Here is a 20,364-nt window from a genome sequence, read left to right on the forward strand (position 1 = left end):
TTTAGCAGATCAGCAATCACATCATTAACTTTAACCTGTCCGAGCTCAGTGGTTTCCACCATCAACTGGGTGAATTCACACAAAGAGACACAGCTGTACAGTTATCACATTTGTGAGTGGAAGATTCATTCTTTCTTTTTTTCAGATACCCCCTTAAGAATTGCCGCAATTTGACATCAAAAATATCATAAAAGTATTAGTACATCAGAAATTTTTATTTATTCACCCTTGTGTTGTTCCAAACCAATAAAATGTGTTTGCAGTGAAATGAGGGTGAGTAAATGACAGAATTTTAATTTTTTAGTAAACTATCCTTTTAAGGATCTTACATCATGATCAGTGGGTAGATTTATTAGGTGTTTATTAGAGAAAAATCAGTTAATTTCTTTTTTTTTATTCTTATAAAATCAAAGCATGTATATCTTTACACTGAGAACAAGCATGTCACATTTACTACTTCATGTGGGTTTTGTGTTGTTTAGGGGTTTTGGGGGAAAGGGACTATTTACATTCCTGAAATCACTGTCTGGTTTGAAGAAAGTCTGTCTGCAGGATTCACATCAGACTGGCACATTGGCCCCTGAAATCCTGTCCCTCATTCAGGCCTGTCCCAGCCTGACTGTACTCAGGTAACTACAGCAATATCTGAGCATTTACATAGGTTTTGTGTTGTTTTCTTATTACTATAGTGAAAAAAAAAAAAAAAAAAAAAAAAAAAAAAAAAAAACAAATCTTATAAAATATCTTAATAGTTTGTTATCCACATGACTTCTCATACTAACTATCATAAATAACTCTAGGTTTACCAGCCATTGATCACAGTAAGCCAGAAGTGCTTATAGTTTTAGAATGAATGTAGTTAATTAAAAAATAAATAAATAAATAAAAAATTTAGGATAAATTTCATTAATAGATTCAACTTGAAGAAATTCCTGAAGAAATCACTGAAGCAGATGGGTTTGATTCTGGCTGTGTAAGAGTTATATATTAGACATTACTTTAGTCTTCTCTTTCAGGTCATCATGAAGATTATGTTCTGTAGACATAGAGAAAATAATAATTTTTCATTTATCATGAGTGTTGAATGTTATTCTCATTAGCTGGGGAAATTCAGTGTTGATCGGGCCAGATGGGAAGAAATTCACAGTGGAGAAGCTGAAGATAAAGAAAATAAAGAGAGAGAGCAGAAGTAAGTAAATATATATATATATATTTTTTTTTTTTTTTTTTTTTTAAATAATAATAATAATCGTCATCAAGACTCCTGCCATAGAGCTGGATCTGTGCCTTCATTACGTACCTTATTATAACTCATATTCCTGAGAATAATCTAGAGAACTGACAACAGTCAGAAACATCTGATAGTAAAGCGTTCACTGTTGTATACATTACAAAACCCACAGATGATGACAAATGTTTTCTTTAGTAGATTTTATTTGAGTCAGACTGTTATTGCAGATTAATATTTTTGTTCCTAATAAAGTTATTGGCCAAGTGGCAAGTAACTCAATTTTATTTACCTTGATTTATTTAATAATTTGTAATTAATTTATTTTATTTAACATATCCAATTTTCATTCTTACTTGTTGCTTTGGGGTATGATCATTTTAGAAGCCATATATATTTCTGACAAATGCTAGATGTTTTTTTTTTTTTTGTTCTTAAAGGTGTTAAAATGTTTGAATTGTGTTTTGTCTGACAGAAGTAGAGAGTTCAGATTCTGGGTATTGCTCATCATTAAAAGCAGAATCATCTTCAGCACAATCAGTGAGTAGCAGCTGTCATGAAGAGGATTCTTAAGTTTTTCTTGAAAACAATTCTAATTTTTTTGTTCTGTTGATATTTCTGTGTGATTAATTACTGTGAATCTGAAGATGGATTTGAAGCTATAAAACATTTCACTAAAAACAGTGGTAGAGTATTGTATCTAATGACAATATTTTGTAATCACGTTACTTAACCCATATTGAGGTTTCCGGGTAAGATAAATGATTAAAATCCCATTATTCAAAATGTTTACAAAAATTTGAAATTTAATCTTTTAAATAAAATTTTGGAGGATAAAATATTCTCTTTATTCTTTTCTTTACTTCAGTCCTCAGGAAATGCAGAATTGTTCACACCTGATCTATTTCAGACAGGAGATGAAGACAAACACGAACAGAATACATACAGGTATTGAACAATGTGTTTTATTTTTGGACATTGTTAGAATATAAGTATACTGTTATGATTTAATACAGTGTAAATTAATATTATGTCCTCCAGGTTTGTGTGTCCACATGCTGGTCTGTTTCAGTGCAGTCTGACCAACCTTGTGTTTGTGATGGAGGGTGAAGGAGAAGTGCTGTATAACATTGTCTCTGATCCTCGTCTGTTAGATGGTTTGGGTCAGATGCAGGCTGCAGGACCCTTGTACAGCATTGACTGTTCAGCAGGTTCAGTCTCACAACTGCACTTTCCACACTGTGAAATATTCTCTGGTATGTTTATATCTACATTCTAAATATTCATATGTTTCACAGTTGTTGTCTTGGAAAACTGTATAGAATTTATGGAACAGTGACTGACAATTTACACATCATTTACTTGAAACGGCATCTATTGAGGATACAGTCAAACCCAAATTTATTCAGACACCTTATATTGTCACAGTCTCCGTCTGTCCTGGACTCCATTTCCCATCATCCTCCCTGGCCACTCACCATCCACCTGCACTCACTCCACCATCAGCTAATCACACACACCTGTTCCCCATCAGCACCTCATCACACCAGACTTTTAAGCACACCACTCACCTCACTCAGTTGTCTAGTCACTGTTGTGTTTTGGATGTGTTTACCTGCCTGTTTGAGTTGTTATTAAACCTTTGAGTTCTTTTGGAAACGTGCTTCTCCTGCCTTCTTCCTCCCGTGGTCACATACCGTGACATATATATTTCATTCATCAATTCAGTTTATTCATTATAGTTTAAAAACATGGTAATAAATTATGACAAGATTTCAGAGTTAAACTGTGTCAGAAAAAAATAATCTTAATTATGTCAGATATTTTTTGGTTTTTATCAGTTTTACCTGTAGTCCACTGTATGAAGAATTTTTGGGTATAATATGTCACAGTTTACTTTATTTTGCTATCCTCATTTACATAAATGAACTATAGTGTCCTGCACCCACTAGTAAAAATATACCAAAAATATCAAAAATGTCTGAATAATTTTTTGGCTTGACTGTATGTATGTAAATATTTAGCAAGGAGTGAGATGAGAGATCTTAATGATTATATAAAAAGCACTTCATGTAAAATGTTGGTCACTGTATAATTAGAAAAACGCAACCTTTATTTTACCAAATAATACAATTCTTAAATGTATTTTGCAGAGGAAAATAAGGACGGTTTGGCTGTGGCACATTTCACTGGTGGTAATGTAGAAATAATACAGCCACTCAAAGTGACAGAAACTCATGTGATCATTGACATCAGAGAACTCAGTAATTTTGTCCTTGTCTGGATAAAAAGTAAACTTGGCTTCCCCATTAGAGGCCAGGTTTTGCTCTTCCTTTGAGCGCTATCTCTTGAAAAGAACAAACTTAATGTCCACTTGCTTCCAGAGAATGTTCCATTATCAGAGGTACTGCTATCTGAACGGATTGTTCCTTTGTTTTTTCTCTGCGCTTTCTGTTTAACCGAGTATTATAAAATAAAAACACAGATTGAGCATATTTGTGTATATACATTATTACGGCCTTTGTATATTGACATTGTTATTATTGCTTTCTATGATGATGTTATTGTATATATGTAGTTAACACCTGGTGTTAGAGTGCATTTGGTGATTTGAATATGATGCAGGTTTGTGCTGAAATACTGTGTGAAAGTAGCAGAAATGTTGAAGTAAATTCACCCCATTTTTTGTTTTGTCTCTCCCCCCGCCCACTTTCCTCAAGGTCCAGAGCAGGCACCAGGATAAAAAATACATTGAGACAAGTTCAAAATGTCACCTGATTCTTAACCAACAATACAGTCTGTGTTGTCAGCCAGAGGAATGTGAAGTGCAACCAAAGGTAACAATCTTTATTGAATAACATTTGAATTTCAACTGAATTTTAGCATGTTATATGTTGATGTATAACATGTCCAATTAATTATTTTTTTTAATCAGTATTCTATTATATGAATTAGAGAAGGTATGTATATAGTGCTGCGACTGGTCACCACAGTTTTTGTTAATTATGTTAATTATAAATATCAGAAAAAACATATAGACCATATAGTCCATGATTCTACCTGTAGATTATTAAAGTCTAGCAACTTGGTCCATTAATATTAAATGTATGTAAAATGACAGACAGACACCTGTTAACAATTTAATTTTGAGGCCTTTAAATGAAGCTCATCCAATCAGAATTCAGAGTCACAACTAACAACCTCATAATGTTACCTTTATGTTGGTGTTCTTGTTTTCAGACTGAGATGTTTGAGTGTAATTTTGGCCCAAACTATCATCCCACATTTGAAGTGTTTCTGGATGTCAACATTGAGGAGGTCAGACTGGGTATTTTAGACAAAACTGAAGGTGGGAAGGAAGTGTGGAACAGACGGCGAATCTTTCTTACAGGTAGTCTTGAAATTCTGTTGTTAAAAGCTTTAAATTCTTTAAAATAGCTACGCAAGCTAAAAACTATGAAAGGTATTTTCTGCCAATTTTAAATAAATCCATTAAATGATAAAAATTAAAACTAGTTCACCCAAAAATGAAAATTCATTCATCGTTTATCCACCCTCATGTCGTTCCAAACCCGTAAGACTTTTGTTCATCTTTGAAACACAAATGAAGATATTTTAAATGAAAACTGAGAGATTTCTGTCCCTCAATAGACAGCTATGTAACTACCACAAAACGTCAAAGTGGTACTAGTAACCTTTCACCCCAAAATGAAAATTCTGTCACTAAATATTCACCTTCATAAGCAGAAGCTGAACCGAACCTGAATTAAACAAGAACAAACCTTTTCCGGAAACTCAAACGTAAGGTTCATTCTCATGTTGTGCAGCACCTTTGAGCACCCAGAAGAGGTTTGTTCATGTATGTTATTCAAGTTTGGTTGAGCTTCTGCTTCTGTTCGCTGATCAATTTTTACATGTGAGTAAAAGCCTAAATTAAATCTGTTCATCATAAAAAGCGATTGATTCTTATCAGAAAATTTGGAATAAACCACTTGTTTAATATATAGATTAGTTTTCCGATCTCTTTATGAACTTTTGTCAAAGTTTCAGTTGCGTAGGCAATCTATGAAAGGAAATCTAACAGCATTGTGTCATCAAAAAGATCTTCATTTGTGTTCCGAAGATGAACTAAAGTCTGAACGAAGACACGAAGATGAGTAATTAATGACAGACTTTTCATTTTAGGGTGAACTAACCCTTTAAGGCTGGTACTCGAAGGATAGTGGTTTATTCCCTGTAAGGAGTGAGACCTAAAAGATTGTGATGACAGATTTCTCAGTGATCTCAAATGTTTTTTTTTTTTTTTTTATCAATAGCACCAAGTAAAGGTGTAGAACCCCCTAAACCAGGTCTGACTTTAATGCTTAATATTTCAATTACATATTTATTTCTGTAATTGTTTCACACATATTGTACACTCGTCTGAAGACTAACTCAAATCATCTTTTGTTTCAATCAGAAACTGAATTTGTGAACACACACGGAGATAAACTCATTCAGAGAGTTTCATCAGTGATGGCGATTGCTGACAGTTTGAAGAGTAAAAACATGATCACTAGTGAAATATGGGGAAAGATTAAAGCTGCGGAACCAAAACAGCAGAAAATGAGAGTCTTGTTGGAAGCTCTTGACTCTGGAGGAGATTCTGTTAAAGCAGAATTCTACAGACGGCTGAAGGAGAATGAACCTCATCTAGTAGATGAACTGGAGTCTGGACCCAGTAGATCGTCATCACGGTAATGCTGAGATTGAGTTTGAGGCGTAAAGAGCAGCTCCATCGTTATTATACTGTACATGTTTATATATGTACATGTTGTATTATTCTGTTTTTCAAATTTTATACTCTACATGTAACCACTCTACCCAGGTACTACTTGCCCCACTCTACGAGTCGGACGCTCTAACAAGGAGGCTAAAGGCTGCAACCTCTAGTGTCAGTCGCTAGAGCATCTCTTGAGATCAGAGGAGTGAAGTTTACTCGCACAGCGACTACTAGCTGGCCTCCGTTACATATATACAGGTGCATCTCAATAAATTAGAATGTTGTGGAAAAGTTCATTTATTTCAGTAATTCAACTCAAATTGTGGAACTCGTGTATTAAATAAATTCAGTGCACACAGACTGAAGTACTTTAAGCCTTTGGTTCTTTTAATTGTGATGATTTTGGCTCACATTTAACAAAAACCCACCAATTCACTATCTCATTAATTAGAATACTTCATAAGATCAATTAAAAAAAAGGATATTTTAAACAGAAATGTCAGGCTTCTGAAAAGTAAGTTCATTTCTATGCACTCAATACTTGGTTGGGCCTCCTTTTGCATGAATTACTGCATCAATGCGGCGTGGCATGGAGGCGATCAGCCTGTGGCACTGCTCAGGTGTAATGGAAGCCCAGGTTGCTCCTTCAGGTCATCTGCATTGTTGGGTCTGGTGTCTCTCATCTTCCTCTTGACAATACCCCATAGATTCTCTATGGGGTTCAGGTCAGGAGAGTTTGCTGGCCAATCAGTGCGGGCAGGTGCCAAATCCTGCTGGAAAATGAAATCAGCATCTCCATAAAGCTTGTCAGCAGAAGGAAGCATGAAGTGCTCTAAAATGTCCTGGTAGATGGCTGCGTTGACTGTGGACTTCAGAAAACACAGTGGACCAACACCAACAGATGACATGGCAGCCCAAATCATCACTGACTGTGGAAACTTCACACTGGACTTCAAACAACATGGTTTTAGTGCCTCTCCACTCTTCCTCCAGACTCTGGGACCTTGATTTCCAAATGAAATGCAAAATTTACTTTCATCTGAAAAGAGGACTTTGGACCACTGAGCAACAGTCCAGTTCTTTTTCTCCTTAGCCCAGGTAAGACGCTTCTGACGTTGTCTTTGGTTCAGAAGTGGCTTGGTACGTGGAATGTGACAGTTGTAATCCATTTCCTGAAGACGTCTGTGTGCGGTGGCTCTTGATGCACTGACTCCAGCTTCAGTCCACTCCTTTTGAAGCTCTCCTAAGTTCTTAAATCGGCTTCGCCTGACAATCTTCTCAAGCCTGCGGTCATTCCTTTCACTTGTACATCTTTTCCTACCACACTCCTTCCAGTCAACTTTCCATGAATATGCTTTGGCACAGCACTCTGCGAATAGCCAGCTCTTTCAGCAATGCCCCTCTGTGGCTTACCCTCACTGTAGAGGGTCTTGATGATCGTCTTCTGGACAACTGTCAGCAGACTTCCACATGACTGCTGTTGGGATTACTGACCTAAACCCAGTATTTATACCCTGAGAATGGTAATTTAATAGAACTTGAAATTAAATATTCTAACAATTTGAGATACTGATTTTTTGATTTTGATGAGCAGCAAGCTGTAATCATCAAAATTAAAACAAAAATGTCTGGAAATATTTTACTTTATGTCTAATAAATCTAGAATATATTTAAGTTTTACTTTTTGAATAAAATTACAGGAAAAAAAAAAAAAAAAAACTTTTTCATGATATTCTAATTTATTGAGATGCACCTGTATACTTTATATCCAGATATAATTAGATTGTAATTCCCCCCCCCCCCCCCTGTACTGTATGACAATGAGTTACTATTAAATGTTTTTATTTGATATTACTGTGGAAAGATAACCACATACAATTAAAAAAACCATTGCGTAAAAGTTGCTGTGGGAAAACGCATGGGTCATATTTTTCTTTTTTTATTTTACATTTTTAAAAGATGAAAAAAACATAAATGAAAAAAAGAGTTAATATTAAACAATATGAAGTACAGGTCTTTTTTTTAACAGGAGCATGAACAAATGAATTTTTCAAGAGTCACACTGAAACATGCTCTCATATTCACACACTATAAACACAGTATTGCACATTCATTCGCTTATCTTTCCATCTCTGATATGTGAATTTGATCATTGTCAAATTCATCTTCTCTTCATACATAAAGCTGCCAAAAAAGTTTCAAAATCATCAAGAGACCTAACATGGTTAATGAAAACCCATTTCATAACTGCACCTGCAAACTTTTTTTTTAAACAGAGCAGCTCCTGTAAACCAATTCACTGTAAAATTTCTGCTTTATTTTTGACAAAACCAATTAGAGTTGCTAATTTGTTGAACAAAACTGTATTGATCATTGCATATTTTGAACGTTCAAAATTGTTTAATATAGACCAAGGGTCAAGTCCTGTAAATTTCATTAGAGTAAGCCTAAATCAAGCCATATTTAAACTCAACAGCAGAAACATATTCTGCACAAACTCAGCTTTTCTGCAGAGCAAAAGTTGCCAAGGCTTCTGAGCTCATATAATAAAAGCCCTTCTTTATTTAGCATAAAAGAGATTTTACAGAAATTTTAATGTTATTCTAAACTTGCTCTTATGATCTGATTCAAAATCCCTTTCCAGAATTTAGACAAATGTACAAATCATGAACATAAAAAAATGCTTTTTAAACAATTTTCTCCTTTACATTGCTTACCAAAACCATTCAATCTCTGACCCCTTACCACCATCTTAGAAAAATACTATAAAAGCGCTTTCAAATGCAATTTAGTTCAGATACAAATATGGAAAAGCACTCTACTTTGAAAGTGTGAAGGACAAACACATGGACACTTCAGAGAAAGAGATTCATCACATTCAGTTGTTTCCTTCACATCACAAGCAAACACACTCTCTCTCACACACATAGAAACACAAAGCGTCAAATACTCGTGAGGTTTTCTTGGAAGGAGGCAGAGCGTGTGTTCAGAGAAGAGTCTGTAAGCTCACTTTGACACTCTGTGAGTAGCATCCATTTGTTTAAAAAATCCTAAAACATTACATAAACTCCAGCTTTCAGAGTTACAGTGGGGCAAAAAAGTATTTAGTCAGCCACCAATTGTGCAAGTTCTCCCACTTAAAAAGATGAGAGAGGCCTGTAATTTTCATCATAGGTACACTTCAACTATGAGAGACAGAATGGGGGAAAGAATCCAGGAAATTACATTGTAGGATTTTTAATGAATTAATTGGTAAATTTCTTTGTAAAATAAGTATTTGGTCACCTACAAAAAAGCAAGATTTCTGGCTCTCACAGACCTGTAACTTCTTCTTTAAGAGGCTCCTCTGTCCTCCACTCGTTACCTGTATTAATGGCACCTGTTTGAACTCGTTATCAGTATAAAAGACACCTGTCCACAACCTCAAACAGTCAGACTCCAAACTCCACTATGGCCAAGACCAAAGAGCTGTCAAAGGACACCAGAAACAAAATTTGTAGACCTGCACCAGGCTGGGAAGACTGAATCTGCAATAGGTAAGCAGCTTGGTGTGAAGAAATCAACTGTGGGAGCAATTATTAGAAAATGGAAGACATACAAGACCACTGATAATCTCCCTCGATCTGGGGCTCCACGCTAGATCTCACACCGTGGGGTCAAAATGATCACAAGAACAGTGAGCAAAAATCCTAGAACCACACGGGGGGACCTAGTGAATGACCTGCAGAGAGCTGGGACCAAAGTAACAAAGGCTACCATCAGTAACACACTACGCCGCCAGGGACTCAAATCCTGCAGTGCCAGACGTGTCCCCCTGCTTAAGCCAGTACATGTCCGGGCCTGTCTGAAGTTTGCTAGAGAGCATTTGGATGATCCAGAAGAGGATTGGGAGAATGTCATATGGTCAGATAAAACCAAAATAGAACTTTTTGGTAAAAACTCAACTCGTCGAGTTTGGAGGAGAAAGAATGCTGAGTTGCTTCCAAAGAACACTATACCTACTGTGAAGCATGGGGGTGGAAACATCATGCTTTGGGGCTGTTTTTCTGCAAAGGGACCAGGACGACTGATCCGTGTAAAGGAAAGAATGAATGAGGCCATGTATCGTGAGATTTTGAGTGAAAACCTCCTTCCATCAGCAAGGGCATTGAAGATGAAACGTGGCTGGGTCTTTCAGCATGACAATGATCCCAAACACACCGCCCGTGCAACGAAGGAGTGGCTTCGTAAGAAGCATTTCAAGGTCCTGGAGTGGCCTAGCCAGTCTCCAGATCTCAACCCCATAGAAAATCTTTGGAGGGAGTTGAAAATCCGTGTTGCCCAGCGACAGCCCCAAAACATCACTGCTCTAGAGGAGATCTGCATGGAGGAATGGGCCAAACTACCAGCAACAGTGTGTAAAAACCTTGTGGAGACTTACAGAAAACGTTTGACTTCTGTCATTGCCAACAAAGGGTATATAACAAAGTATTGAGATGAACTTTTGTTATTGACCAAATACTTATTTTCCATTATAATTTGCAAATGAATTCTTTAAAAATCAGACAATGTGATTTTCAGGATTTTTTTTTTCTCATTTTGTCTCTCATAGTTGAAATGTACCTATGATGAAAATTACAGGCCTCTCTCATCTTTTTAAGTGGGAGAACTTGCACAATTGGTGGCTGACTAAATACTTTTTTGCCCCACTGTAAAAGCACTGGTGGCATTTACCCAGATACTCACATCTCTGTCCTATCAGAAGAGTTCAAACTGGCAGCAGACAGCTATTCCTACAAGGAGCTCGGGCAGTGTGAGCAGTGGTGAGCGGATTATTTCACAAGCGACTGTCGACACCTGCAGTATTCTTCAACTGACTGACTTGTTCTGCGATATCACATTGTAGATTATACAATCAGTGTGAGCCCACCCACAATTCCCATAATTTAAAACACATCATATTTTATTAGGTTGAGTAATGGGACAGGTCCAGTGTAAACTCCAGTGCATAGAGATCAGGCTTTCACTGGGCTTTACACCCAGTAGTTGATGGTTTCTGGTGCCCTCCAGCCTTTTATTGGCCATTCTTTAAAAAAAAAAAAAAAAAAAAAAAACAGCCAATACTGCTTTGCAGTGTCTCATTTTGGTGTAGACACTGGTAGAGATTCTAGAGGACTGTATCTGCCACATCAACCCCTCTTCTTCAAAGAAAAATTTGGAAAGAAGAGGGAAAGATGATATGGCCAATGGCACGGGCTTGCTTTCTCTCCTCTCATCGCTGTGACCTCTTGTGTTTTCCTCTTCTGCTGCAGTCATTTAGTATTTTAGCACTTTTTTCTTTCAGTCATGTTGTTGTAAAGGTATAGAAAACAAAGTGTTTGTGTGTTTGCATATAGTTGTGTCGGAAAGAGAGTTTCAGACTATAAGAATGTGTAATAATAAGCATGTATACCATATATTTGCGTCCACGGAAGTGCTTTTTTGTGAGGAAAAGTGTGTTGGTCTCACACATGAGTCTGCACATGAGTATTCTGTGGGCGGAGCTGGGGTATTTTCTCACTTTAGCGTCTTGACTCGTCCCCACCCCCTGTCCTGTAGGATACATTTCATAAGCTGGTCCTGCCTCCAAAGGGCATATGTGTTGTGAGTAGTTGTGGCGAGATGAAGCATTATAGCTTAAGTGGTTCGCAAAAGGGCTCATTTCTCGAGGCTTCATTTGCTCACAATACCACCTGTTGGTCAAAGAGTGTAAAACAAGCAGATACATTACAGATGACCTTATGTGATCTGACACACTGTATTTTGTGCTAGTTAAGGCTTAGAAATAACAGTGAAGAAAAAATCAGCTTCCACATAGACTAATCTATTTATATGAATATAATGTGTATTTTCTGGTGGTATATAATGATTATAATGAACATAACTGTGTAATAAACGTATTGACTTGAAATGAATGGGGCTATCAAATGTGTGTAAATCAATTCTTTGGTCATAATAGGCAGGAGAGGCGATATGTAAAACCACATAATTTTGAAGTGATCCCATGGATTTATGTATCTGTCAAAATGTTTCGCCAAGATTCGAACCGCATCCTGAACCAGTCAAGCCCCGTTCACACCGCCAGCGACTTTTTCGCTGCATGTCGCTAGTCTCTGTATTGTGAAGTCGCTTGTGGGCGTTCCTAGTGCTGTCGCTCTAATGTCATTGGTAGACTGCAGGTCTGATCATATCTATAGAAAATGCAATCACTTAAAACTAAGAAATCGTTCTACTTTTACTAGGAATTAGGCTTAAAGGAATTAAAAGTAACATTCTGCTGTTGTAGAGTGTTATGTGACTACAGAGCTCAGTGCATAACTAGATTAATGATCAATCTATTAACAAATTAAACTCATTCATACTGTCAAAAATTCCTAAACCGTCATTCGAATTTGACAAATAATCAATTTTTCTGTCCCTAATAATCAACATAATGCATGGGGAAACTGTAATATGAACTGCATCAGTGCTAAACTGCTCACAGCATCTTATAATTAACAACACACAAACTATCAATGTATGAATCAGACTCACAAGACTGTCGACCACTTTTCCATACATCATTTTATTATATCCATGTGGTTACAGTCAAATCATATAAAACAGTGAATCGCTCCGGAACTATCTCCTGTCTGTCTTGCCTGCACTCGAGACGGTGAGCTCCAGGGAGCCTTCACTCCTATTGGCTGTCGTTCGCGAAATTCGCCTCTCATTTGCATAAAGTTATTGTAACATACAATAGTTAAAGGTGCTCTAAGCGATCCTGGGTGGAGTAACTTCCCGTTGACGTTCGAAGTGTTGTCAAACAAAACAGAGGCTAGCTAGACCCTCCCTCCTCCTCCCCCTCCCCTCCGTGAAACGCAATAATAATAGCAAGATAAGGTTAGCTTCACGTTTTCACAGTAAGCATAAACAACGGCTTCGTCGTAAACAAATTTAGTCAAAGTTGTCAATAGGCTATAAACGAATTCATAACAGACAGTGGGTGAAAACAATCCTTATTTGTGTTTATATCCTTTTGTTGGTTAGGCGAACATGAACGTCCATTTAGAATAACAAAAAAAATGGTTTAACTCACCTGTCCAGCAAAAAAAAGAGTCACCTGAATGTTGGATTGGAAGCCCTTCTGCCGCCGAAGTTCTCGCCACCTTTCAAAGGCTTTCCTATGTAAATTCGGGACTTTCCACGTTCCTTCTCCTTTTCCCTTTTCTTTTCCAGGTGTTCATTAGAACGTCGTCTCTTTGGTCGTGTGTCGGCCATATCAAGATCACATAATTCGAACTTCCCTCTTTATGCTTCTCTCTTCTACACACCCCCCTTCATGTGCACGTGCACTAACCCCAAAACTCCACCCCCAAATCATTCTTGTCGGTTATTGGCTGGAGCGCTGTTTATTATGTTTCGTGGTTCAGACTGCACCAGTTTGTTTTTGTTGCCGTTTTTGGAGCTTGTGGCGACTACAGAGACCGCGTTTTTTTACAGTGTGTTCAAGGGACAGGCAGCTGGCGGATATGTTTGCTGTATGTGACAAAAAATGTTTTGGCCTAAAAACGCGTGACATCGCTTAGAGCACCTTTAAATAGGTTATAATTAGTCAAGACCAAGCGGCAACCTCCCCCAGTTTCTCTTGAAGCCAATACGGAAGTGACTTAAACTGCAGTCGACTGGCCGTTAGGGACAGGCTCCAAAAGAGAGCAGAATCTCATTGACCCACATGTTAAAATGACCAACTTTACAGCAGAAAAAAAAGTTTACAGCTGGTACAAATTGTGGTTTTGGTCTATACTGCTAATTTTGCCCTTCACGACAACTCTGAGGGGGGTGAATTTTTTTATAACTCATCCGTTTAAATTATATTAAGCCTTAAAGTTCTGCATAATTAAGGGCGTGGTCACTTGAGTGACAGGTCAATTGCCGTTGCTGTCTGTGAGCCGTCACTTTACCTCAGCTAATTCCAGTCGCTGAATTTGGCATCTCAGCCGTATTTGTCGTTTTTTTTGGGATTATTTTATACAATTATAAAATAATATGGCTTGCTGCGTTAATGGTCGAGACTCGAGACAGATGTACGTCTGTGTACATGTGCACACATGCAGAAGATATACAGAACACACGTTGGATCGTGGCATTGGCTAAAAGTTTTGTTAATGAGATTTACTACAGTGACAATGGCGGGAGGATATAGAACTCCGACAGCACTGCTTGGATATTATAACTAAAACTGTTTTTTTTTCATGGACATTTTACCCAATGAAGTTCCACGGATTGGATTGATCTCGCGATCACTATTTCATTATAAAGGTATGGAATCCCATTTGATTTTGCGTGTTGTTATTTGCACACCCGACGCAAATTAATTACTTGTGTTGGAGCATCTATATCTTAAAAAAGACACCGTAGATTGACAGTAAACCTTTAGAACTTTCTAATGATATAACTTGTTATCTTTATTAATATTTTAGATAGTATCTAAGATAGATAGATAGCTTCTTTGCCTGCTAACATGATCACGTCAAGCCAGGCGGGTGTCATTTCAGTAACCAGTCACCTTGGTTCCAACCACGTCCCGCCTCCTTGCCCATTTTCAGGTATCCGGAAGTGACGTGCGGTGAAGCGCAGCTAAGATGGCAGCGGCCTCATTTTCACTTCAAAAATGCTCTTCAGAAATCTACGGGTGACGTCACAGACACTACGTCCATATTTTTTTTACAGTCTATGGTCAAGACATTGCGATGACAACTTTTGATCAAGCATTACCGCCTGGGTCCTAAATGAGACCCGATTTCTGGGGGACTCGATTTCTCATGACACCGGAATTGCTGGTACAGCAGGGAGCGGGAAGAGGCATGGAACTCATCTGGGCTGCGTTCAGCCCCAACAAAACGTTGCGAAACGTTTTTTAAATGGAAACGGTGGTGTGTTGAACACCCTGTTCTGATGACGCAAGAGTTGCAACTATGGCAGCTGAGAAGGCCATTCTTTGTGTTCTTTTTGAAGAATTTATCCACGTCTTACCTCTGAGACTGTGTTATGATCTATGACCTTATTATTTTTATTGTGAGTATTAGGCTTATCATTTGATTGTTGTGCTATGATATTGTAATATTTACCATTATATAATCAGAGGAGAATAGAAAAGATATGAAAGTGTCACTTTAAAATACAATAGCAAAATATATAAATATGTATAGTACTTTTATGTTACATTCATACCCATTGTGCGAGCTGTCTCTTTAATACCGCGTGGTTTATGCATGTTGTTGCTGATTGGGCTGACATTTTTGACACACCCACCAAACAAGAGAAAACGTATCTCAAACCCGTTGCACACCGTTGCACACCGTTTCCAGGAAACATGTCGTTCAACCCAGAAACCGTAGCAAATACACTCACACACACACATATATATAACATTTGTGTATCTTTACTTGCAACAGCTATGTTAACAGCAATAATAAGATATTTCTGTCGTAAGAACAGCTAATCAGCTGATAGACACTGTGCTGTGTTGTCATGGGAACATCCCAGCTTAAGATAATGAAGAAATTATGTTGTCTTTCGTTGCTCCCTTCGCCAAGTGCATTCCAAACGGCTACATAATGGCACGCAAGTGCCCTGCTCCCTTCGAAGGGAGTAGGGCATAGGGATGCTCCCTTCCGTTTGGAATTTATTTAATATTTAAATAATATTTCACATAATATTTCACTGTGATGCACTCAGGGTATGTATCTGGTTTATATACAATGTATAGGTGTGTGGAAATCTCTGTGTATTTAGACATTAGCCTACCATTCAAAAGTTTGGGGTCTGTAAGATTTTTTAAATGTTTTTTAAAGAAGTCTCTTATGCTCACCAAAGCTGCATTTATTTGATCAAAAATATGGTAAAAAATTCTATCCTTGATCCTCAACCTCCTTTTTTAAAAAAAAATATGACCTCATTTTCTAATGGTCTGTCGTCACTATCATCCAGGGCTGGGTAGGTTACTTTTAAAATATATTTCACTTCAGTTTACAAAATACATGCTTTAAAAAATAATTTGTAACATATTTCGTTAGATCACCCAAGTTTTGTAATTTAATCTAAATACTTTAGAATACTTTGGAATACTAATAAGTACACATTTACTACACAAAAAAGGTAAATGTGAGTTTTTATCTCACAATTCTGATTTTTTTTGTCAGAATTGCGTGATATAAAGTAATTTCGAGTTATAAAGTAAGAATTGTGAGATATAAACTCAATTATGAGAAAAAAGTCAGAATTGCAAGAAAAGAAGTCAGAATTGTGAGATATAAACTTGCAATTGTGAGTTTAAATCTTGCAATTCTGAGAAAAAAAGTCGCAATTACCTTTTTTTTAGAACTACAAGGGACTCACAAACAACTATCGCAAAACAGTTGTGGATCATCCGGGTAATGACAGGACAGTTAAGATTCAAGGGAATGTAAATATTTGAATGGGGCAATTTTTTGTCTTGCGGAGTATATGTAAACATCTGTTATGTGAAATAGCTTATTAAGGACAGTACTAAATAAAAATAACATGCAATTTTTATGATCCCTCCTATTTTGTTAAAATGAGTAAAATGTATATTTTGCAAGGGGTATGAAACTTATGAACATAAATGTAGCTAAGGATGCTTTTGCAGACTGTCAGAGTCAGAGAATCACCAATTGCTGTTTATATTAAAGGTGCAGTATGTAGTTTTTCGTCCGCTAGAGGTCACCTATACAAAACAAAGGCGTAGCTTGATGATGCCAAGTTTGAGCGCGGAATTTTGGGACATGTGGTCTTCACCTCACAACCGGTGGAAAAGAATCGGGATAGGACTCGGTCAGAAATCATGTTCATGGATGCGATTATTAACGTTATTGTAGTATGAAGCAGAGCAGGACTGAGTGTTGTGGGAGCGGAGCGAGGCCGCTGGAGTGATTGTTAATGAGAGACGAACACAACGCGCGCCTCACGAGCAGTGGAACTTTTATTATGCCACAGTTGCTGGCGCTGCTTCCGCTTTTCTGGTCAAGCGTATGAGGTAACTCAGCTCTGTTTATCATATTAGATAAATTTGAGTATGTTGAAAATGATGTTATAACGTTGCTCTGTGCGTTCGCTCGGTGGCTTTTATGAGACACTCGTTTGAGACACACTGCAGTAAGTTAGATCGATTTAAGAATATCATATTAAACGCTGGATAGCTTGTGTTGATAAATGGAATGCAATTAATTTTAAAAACGTATTGTATGATAGAAAATTCTGTATTACTGTTACTAAAAATAAAGCTGCGTCTGATTATGCTATGGTAGCTACTTCACAAAATAGTGTTTTTCTCTGAGGCATGGTAAAGTATGGTACTTGCAAAAAATCAAGAAAATTAGATTTATTTTAAACAATAAGACTAAACGTGTTGAGATATATAACAATAATTAGTTTTCTGTCTATAAATGTAACCAAACAGTTGTTCCCTTGTCTATTAAAATGTAATTTATTAAAGCGTCTTTGGTGTTTCCGTGGTTTCTACAAAATAAAACCGGAAACCGAGGGTAACGTGGATATGATGCCATTGACAGATGACTCCCTCACACGTCCCGGAGCATTGGTTAAAATAGCAATTTTCTCATGATTTACAAATAGTTGGAAACATTTGGGATATTGTAAGTACTCGACTGAACAAAATATAGTAACACTGTCCTAGAGGCTTTTGGATATGTTACTTAAATTTTGTATTTTAAATACGTAACTAAGTTACATTTCGTTACTCCCAACCCTGCTATCATCAATATTTTCTGGAAAAGATACAGCTTTTCCTCTCTGTCTTCTATAAAACTTACTAACATCAACCTAAAACACAGGCAAAAAGGCTATTAAACCAGTAATGAACAATAGTGCCAGCTACACAGTATGTATCCCCTAGAAACACACGTCATTTATTATGCATAATGCACAGATGTTGGCCTTTGAGTTATTGTTTTTACAAAATGTGCATTGAAAAACTTAGACCAAAAACAAAAACCTTAAGAAAAATCATTTGGATGTACAATGATATTTTTTTAAAATTGGAATTTATCTAGTCTAAAATGAACTATGGAGCCTTGACTGCATGTGACCTAACATGTGCTAATGTCTTCTTCATTTCCTTATATCAAGCACATGGAAAATAGATTTTAATTTTCTTGGTTGAAGGGGATGTCATATGTTATTACTAAAATTATTATTATTATTTTGGTTGAACATTATTATTATTATTATTAAATTTTAAATGCGATTTTCTTCGCGTCATTTATAAATAATGATGTCCCATAAAGGGTTAAAAGTGCGTTCTGAATGAGTCCTATGATCTATCAAAAAAGGGTTAAAACCTTTCTAATGAGAAAGGCCACAGCAAGACCTCCCCTTTATGCATGAATGTAGCCAGGTGAGGTCCTCAATATAGTAGGTGGCGGTATGCACCTTTAACGATGGTCTGTAACCCGCCATAAAACTAGAAGAACAAGAAGAAGAACAAGAAGAAGGTGGTTCGAGAACTCCGAATAGATCGCTTCCTCAATGTGTGATAACATCCTGTTACTCCCTACATCCGTTAACAACAATTATTGGCGCCTTCCAACAGACGAAATGATTGACAAAACTTTGCTATGTTCTCACTTCATTTCATATGAATTTTCTGATAATTCAACTACATTGATTTAAAACAACGACCTACATATGGAGATTCTGGACGCTGACAGTGAGTAGACAAGTTATGCAGACACAGTAGCTACAGTACTGAACATTCTAGGGTTTGGTACCGAACTACCGAGTACCGATTCACATTAAATCAATCGGTGCCAAATTTCGGTAACGTTACCAGAGCACGCATTTGGGCGCGAGAGTAAGCTACGTACGAGATTGAGAGACACCGTCACCCATGCAGCTTGTTTAAACACAACACACAGGGCAGTGGCAAACCGAAAAGTGTGGTTACATTTCACAAAACTAGATGCAGACAACGCTATTTGCAATATGTCATTTGAATTCTCCGCTGTAATGCGATCTCATGGGCCCAATTGTTAAAAAGGTTAATCTGGATTAGAATTATCTGGATTTGGATATCAGGTTTTGCTATCCAGAATCAGGTCAGTTTTTCTTTTGTGCTAGATATTCAAAGCAAAACTGCCCCTAAAGGGACATGGTGATGGAAAAAAAATATGAGTTTTGAGGGTAAACTTTTTTTGAGACAAAAAACATTTGTGAGAGAATGCAAAAAACATGGAAAGATAATTGTTCCTCCTATCTCCTTCCCTTTAGGGGCTCTGTAGCTCAGGGTTGCCAGGTTTTCACAACAAAACCCACCCAATTGCTACTCAGTGTTTAAAAACACTGGGCAGTGGAAATTGTTGCAGCATGTTTTGCATCTCTGTAAATGAATTAAAGCCTCTCTGAATATTAAAATGCCTCTAAAAATCAACATAAACATTGGTCAGTATTGTAAAATGTAACCAATGAATTAAAATACAGCGCCAACAACAAAGTAAAATCACAAACCATGAATATGTAACCAAGCAATGTGAGACAATAGTCTGAAGTTGTAAAATATCAAAAGATTCGATAAAGTGATTTCATCGCAAAGCCCATTTACAAAAAGATTCAAGTCATGTTAACTGCTAACGATCCTTGTAAGTCCCTTAATTGTACCGACGATTTAGTCCCTTGGGGTCAGATTGACCCCAAACATTTACAGAGCGATTGCATAAGGAAATATACATTTTTTATATGATAAACTATATATCATTTTTTTATTTACTTCTCATCTATGCATTTATGCTGTGTTTTTGCGGATTTTTTTTTACCTATTTACTGCACAATTTCTTAATGTCATAAATTGGCTTATGAAAAATTTATTTTTAATGAAAAAATCACTTTAATGATTAAACTTAATTAAATCTAAATTGTATTTGGACATTGCTCTATGTGTTAGGGATAGAATACTACCATATACAGGTTTGTGGAAAAACTTTAGGGATCATAGTTAAAGAAAGAAAGTGCAATGACCACATATATCCAATAGAGGTCAATAGGGACTGTGTGTGTTTGTATTTATGTGTGTGTATGAGATAGAACGTTCGTTCGACTTTGTGTTTATGGTCAAGGACCAGACCTTTATTTACATATAACATTTTTTTAGATTTAGGCCAGTTTTGTTGATTTTATTTGCCAATTTCTACAGAAATGACCTCTGTTGCAGTCATACACGTGTGTGTGTGTTTGTGCTTATGTGTGTGTATGTGTGTATGAGATAGAAAGTTCGTTCGACTTTGTGTTTATGGTCAAGGACCAGACCTTTATTTACATATAAAATTTTTCAGATTTAGGC

General features: G+C 36.8%; 3 protein-coding genes across 33 annotated transcripts in view; 2 read left to right on the forward strand and 1 right to left on the reverse strand.

Annotated features, from left to right (window-relative positions):
* Window positions 1-20,364, forward strand: part of LOC127495712 (NACHT, LRR and PYD domains-containing protein 1 homolog) — a 158,867-nt gene that overhangs the window by 102,771 nt on the left and 35,732 nt on the right. For 16 of the 24 annotated variants that reach the window (XM_051862909.1, XM_051862936.1, XM_051862966.1 and 13 more), the window contains 2 exons: window positions 5,688-5,964; window positions 6,096-6,351. In XM_051862909.1, coding sequence (XP_051718869.1) covers window positions 5,688-5,964; window positions 6,096-6,132 — 314 coding nt within the window. In that variant the 3' untranslated portion in view covers window positions 6,133-6,351. Of the gene's footprint in view, window positions 1-3,381; window positions 3,633-3,948; window positions 4,066-4,468; window positions 4,620-5,544; window positions 5,578-5,687; window positions 5,965-6,095; window positions 9,012-10,731; window positions 11,924-20,364 lie in introns of those variants that run through there. The other 8 variants (XM_051862813.1, XM_051862763.1, XM_051862846.1 and 5 more) reach the window with 7 other exon arrangements.
* Window positions 7,317-20,364, reverse strand: part of kirrel1b (kirre like nephrin family adhesion molecule 1b) — a 102,893-nt gene continuing 89,845 nt past the window's right edge. The window contains exon 16 of the transcript XR_007925206.1: window positions 7,317-9,040. The gene's annotated coding sequence lies outside the window, so the exon portion shown is untranslated. The remainder of the gene's footprint in view (window positions 9,041-20,364) is intronic.
* LOC127495874 (NACHT, LRR and PYD domains-containing protein 1 homolog) overlaps window positions 18,378-20,364 on the forward strand; it is a 31,893-nt gene continuing 29,906 nt past the window's right edge. For 2 of the 8 annotated variants that reach the window (XM_051863330.1, XM_051863339.1), the window contains exon 1: window positions 18,381-18,738. In XM_051863330.1, the coding sequence (XP_051719290.1) occupies window positions 18,717-18,738 (22 nt within the window). In that variant the 5' untranslated portion in view covers window positions 18,381-18,716. Of the gene's footprint in view, window positions 18,739-20,364 lie in introns of all 8 variants that reach the window. The other 6 variants (XM_051863286.1, XM_051863295.1, XM_051863348.1 and 3 more) reach the window with 5 other exon arrangements.

Source organism: Ctenopharyngodon idella, chromosome 2, assembly GCF_019924925.1.
Source record: "Ctenopharyngodon idella isolate HZGC_01 chromosome 2, HZGC01, whole genome shotgun sequence".
In the NCBI taxonomy this organism is placed as follows: domain Eukaryota; kingdom Metazoa; phylum Chordata; class Actinopteri; order Cypriniformes; family Xenocyprididae; genus Ctenopharyngodon; species Ctenopharyngodon idella.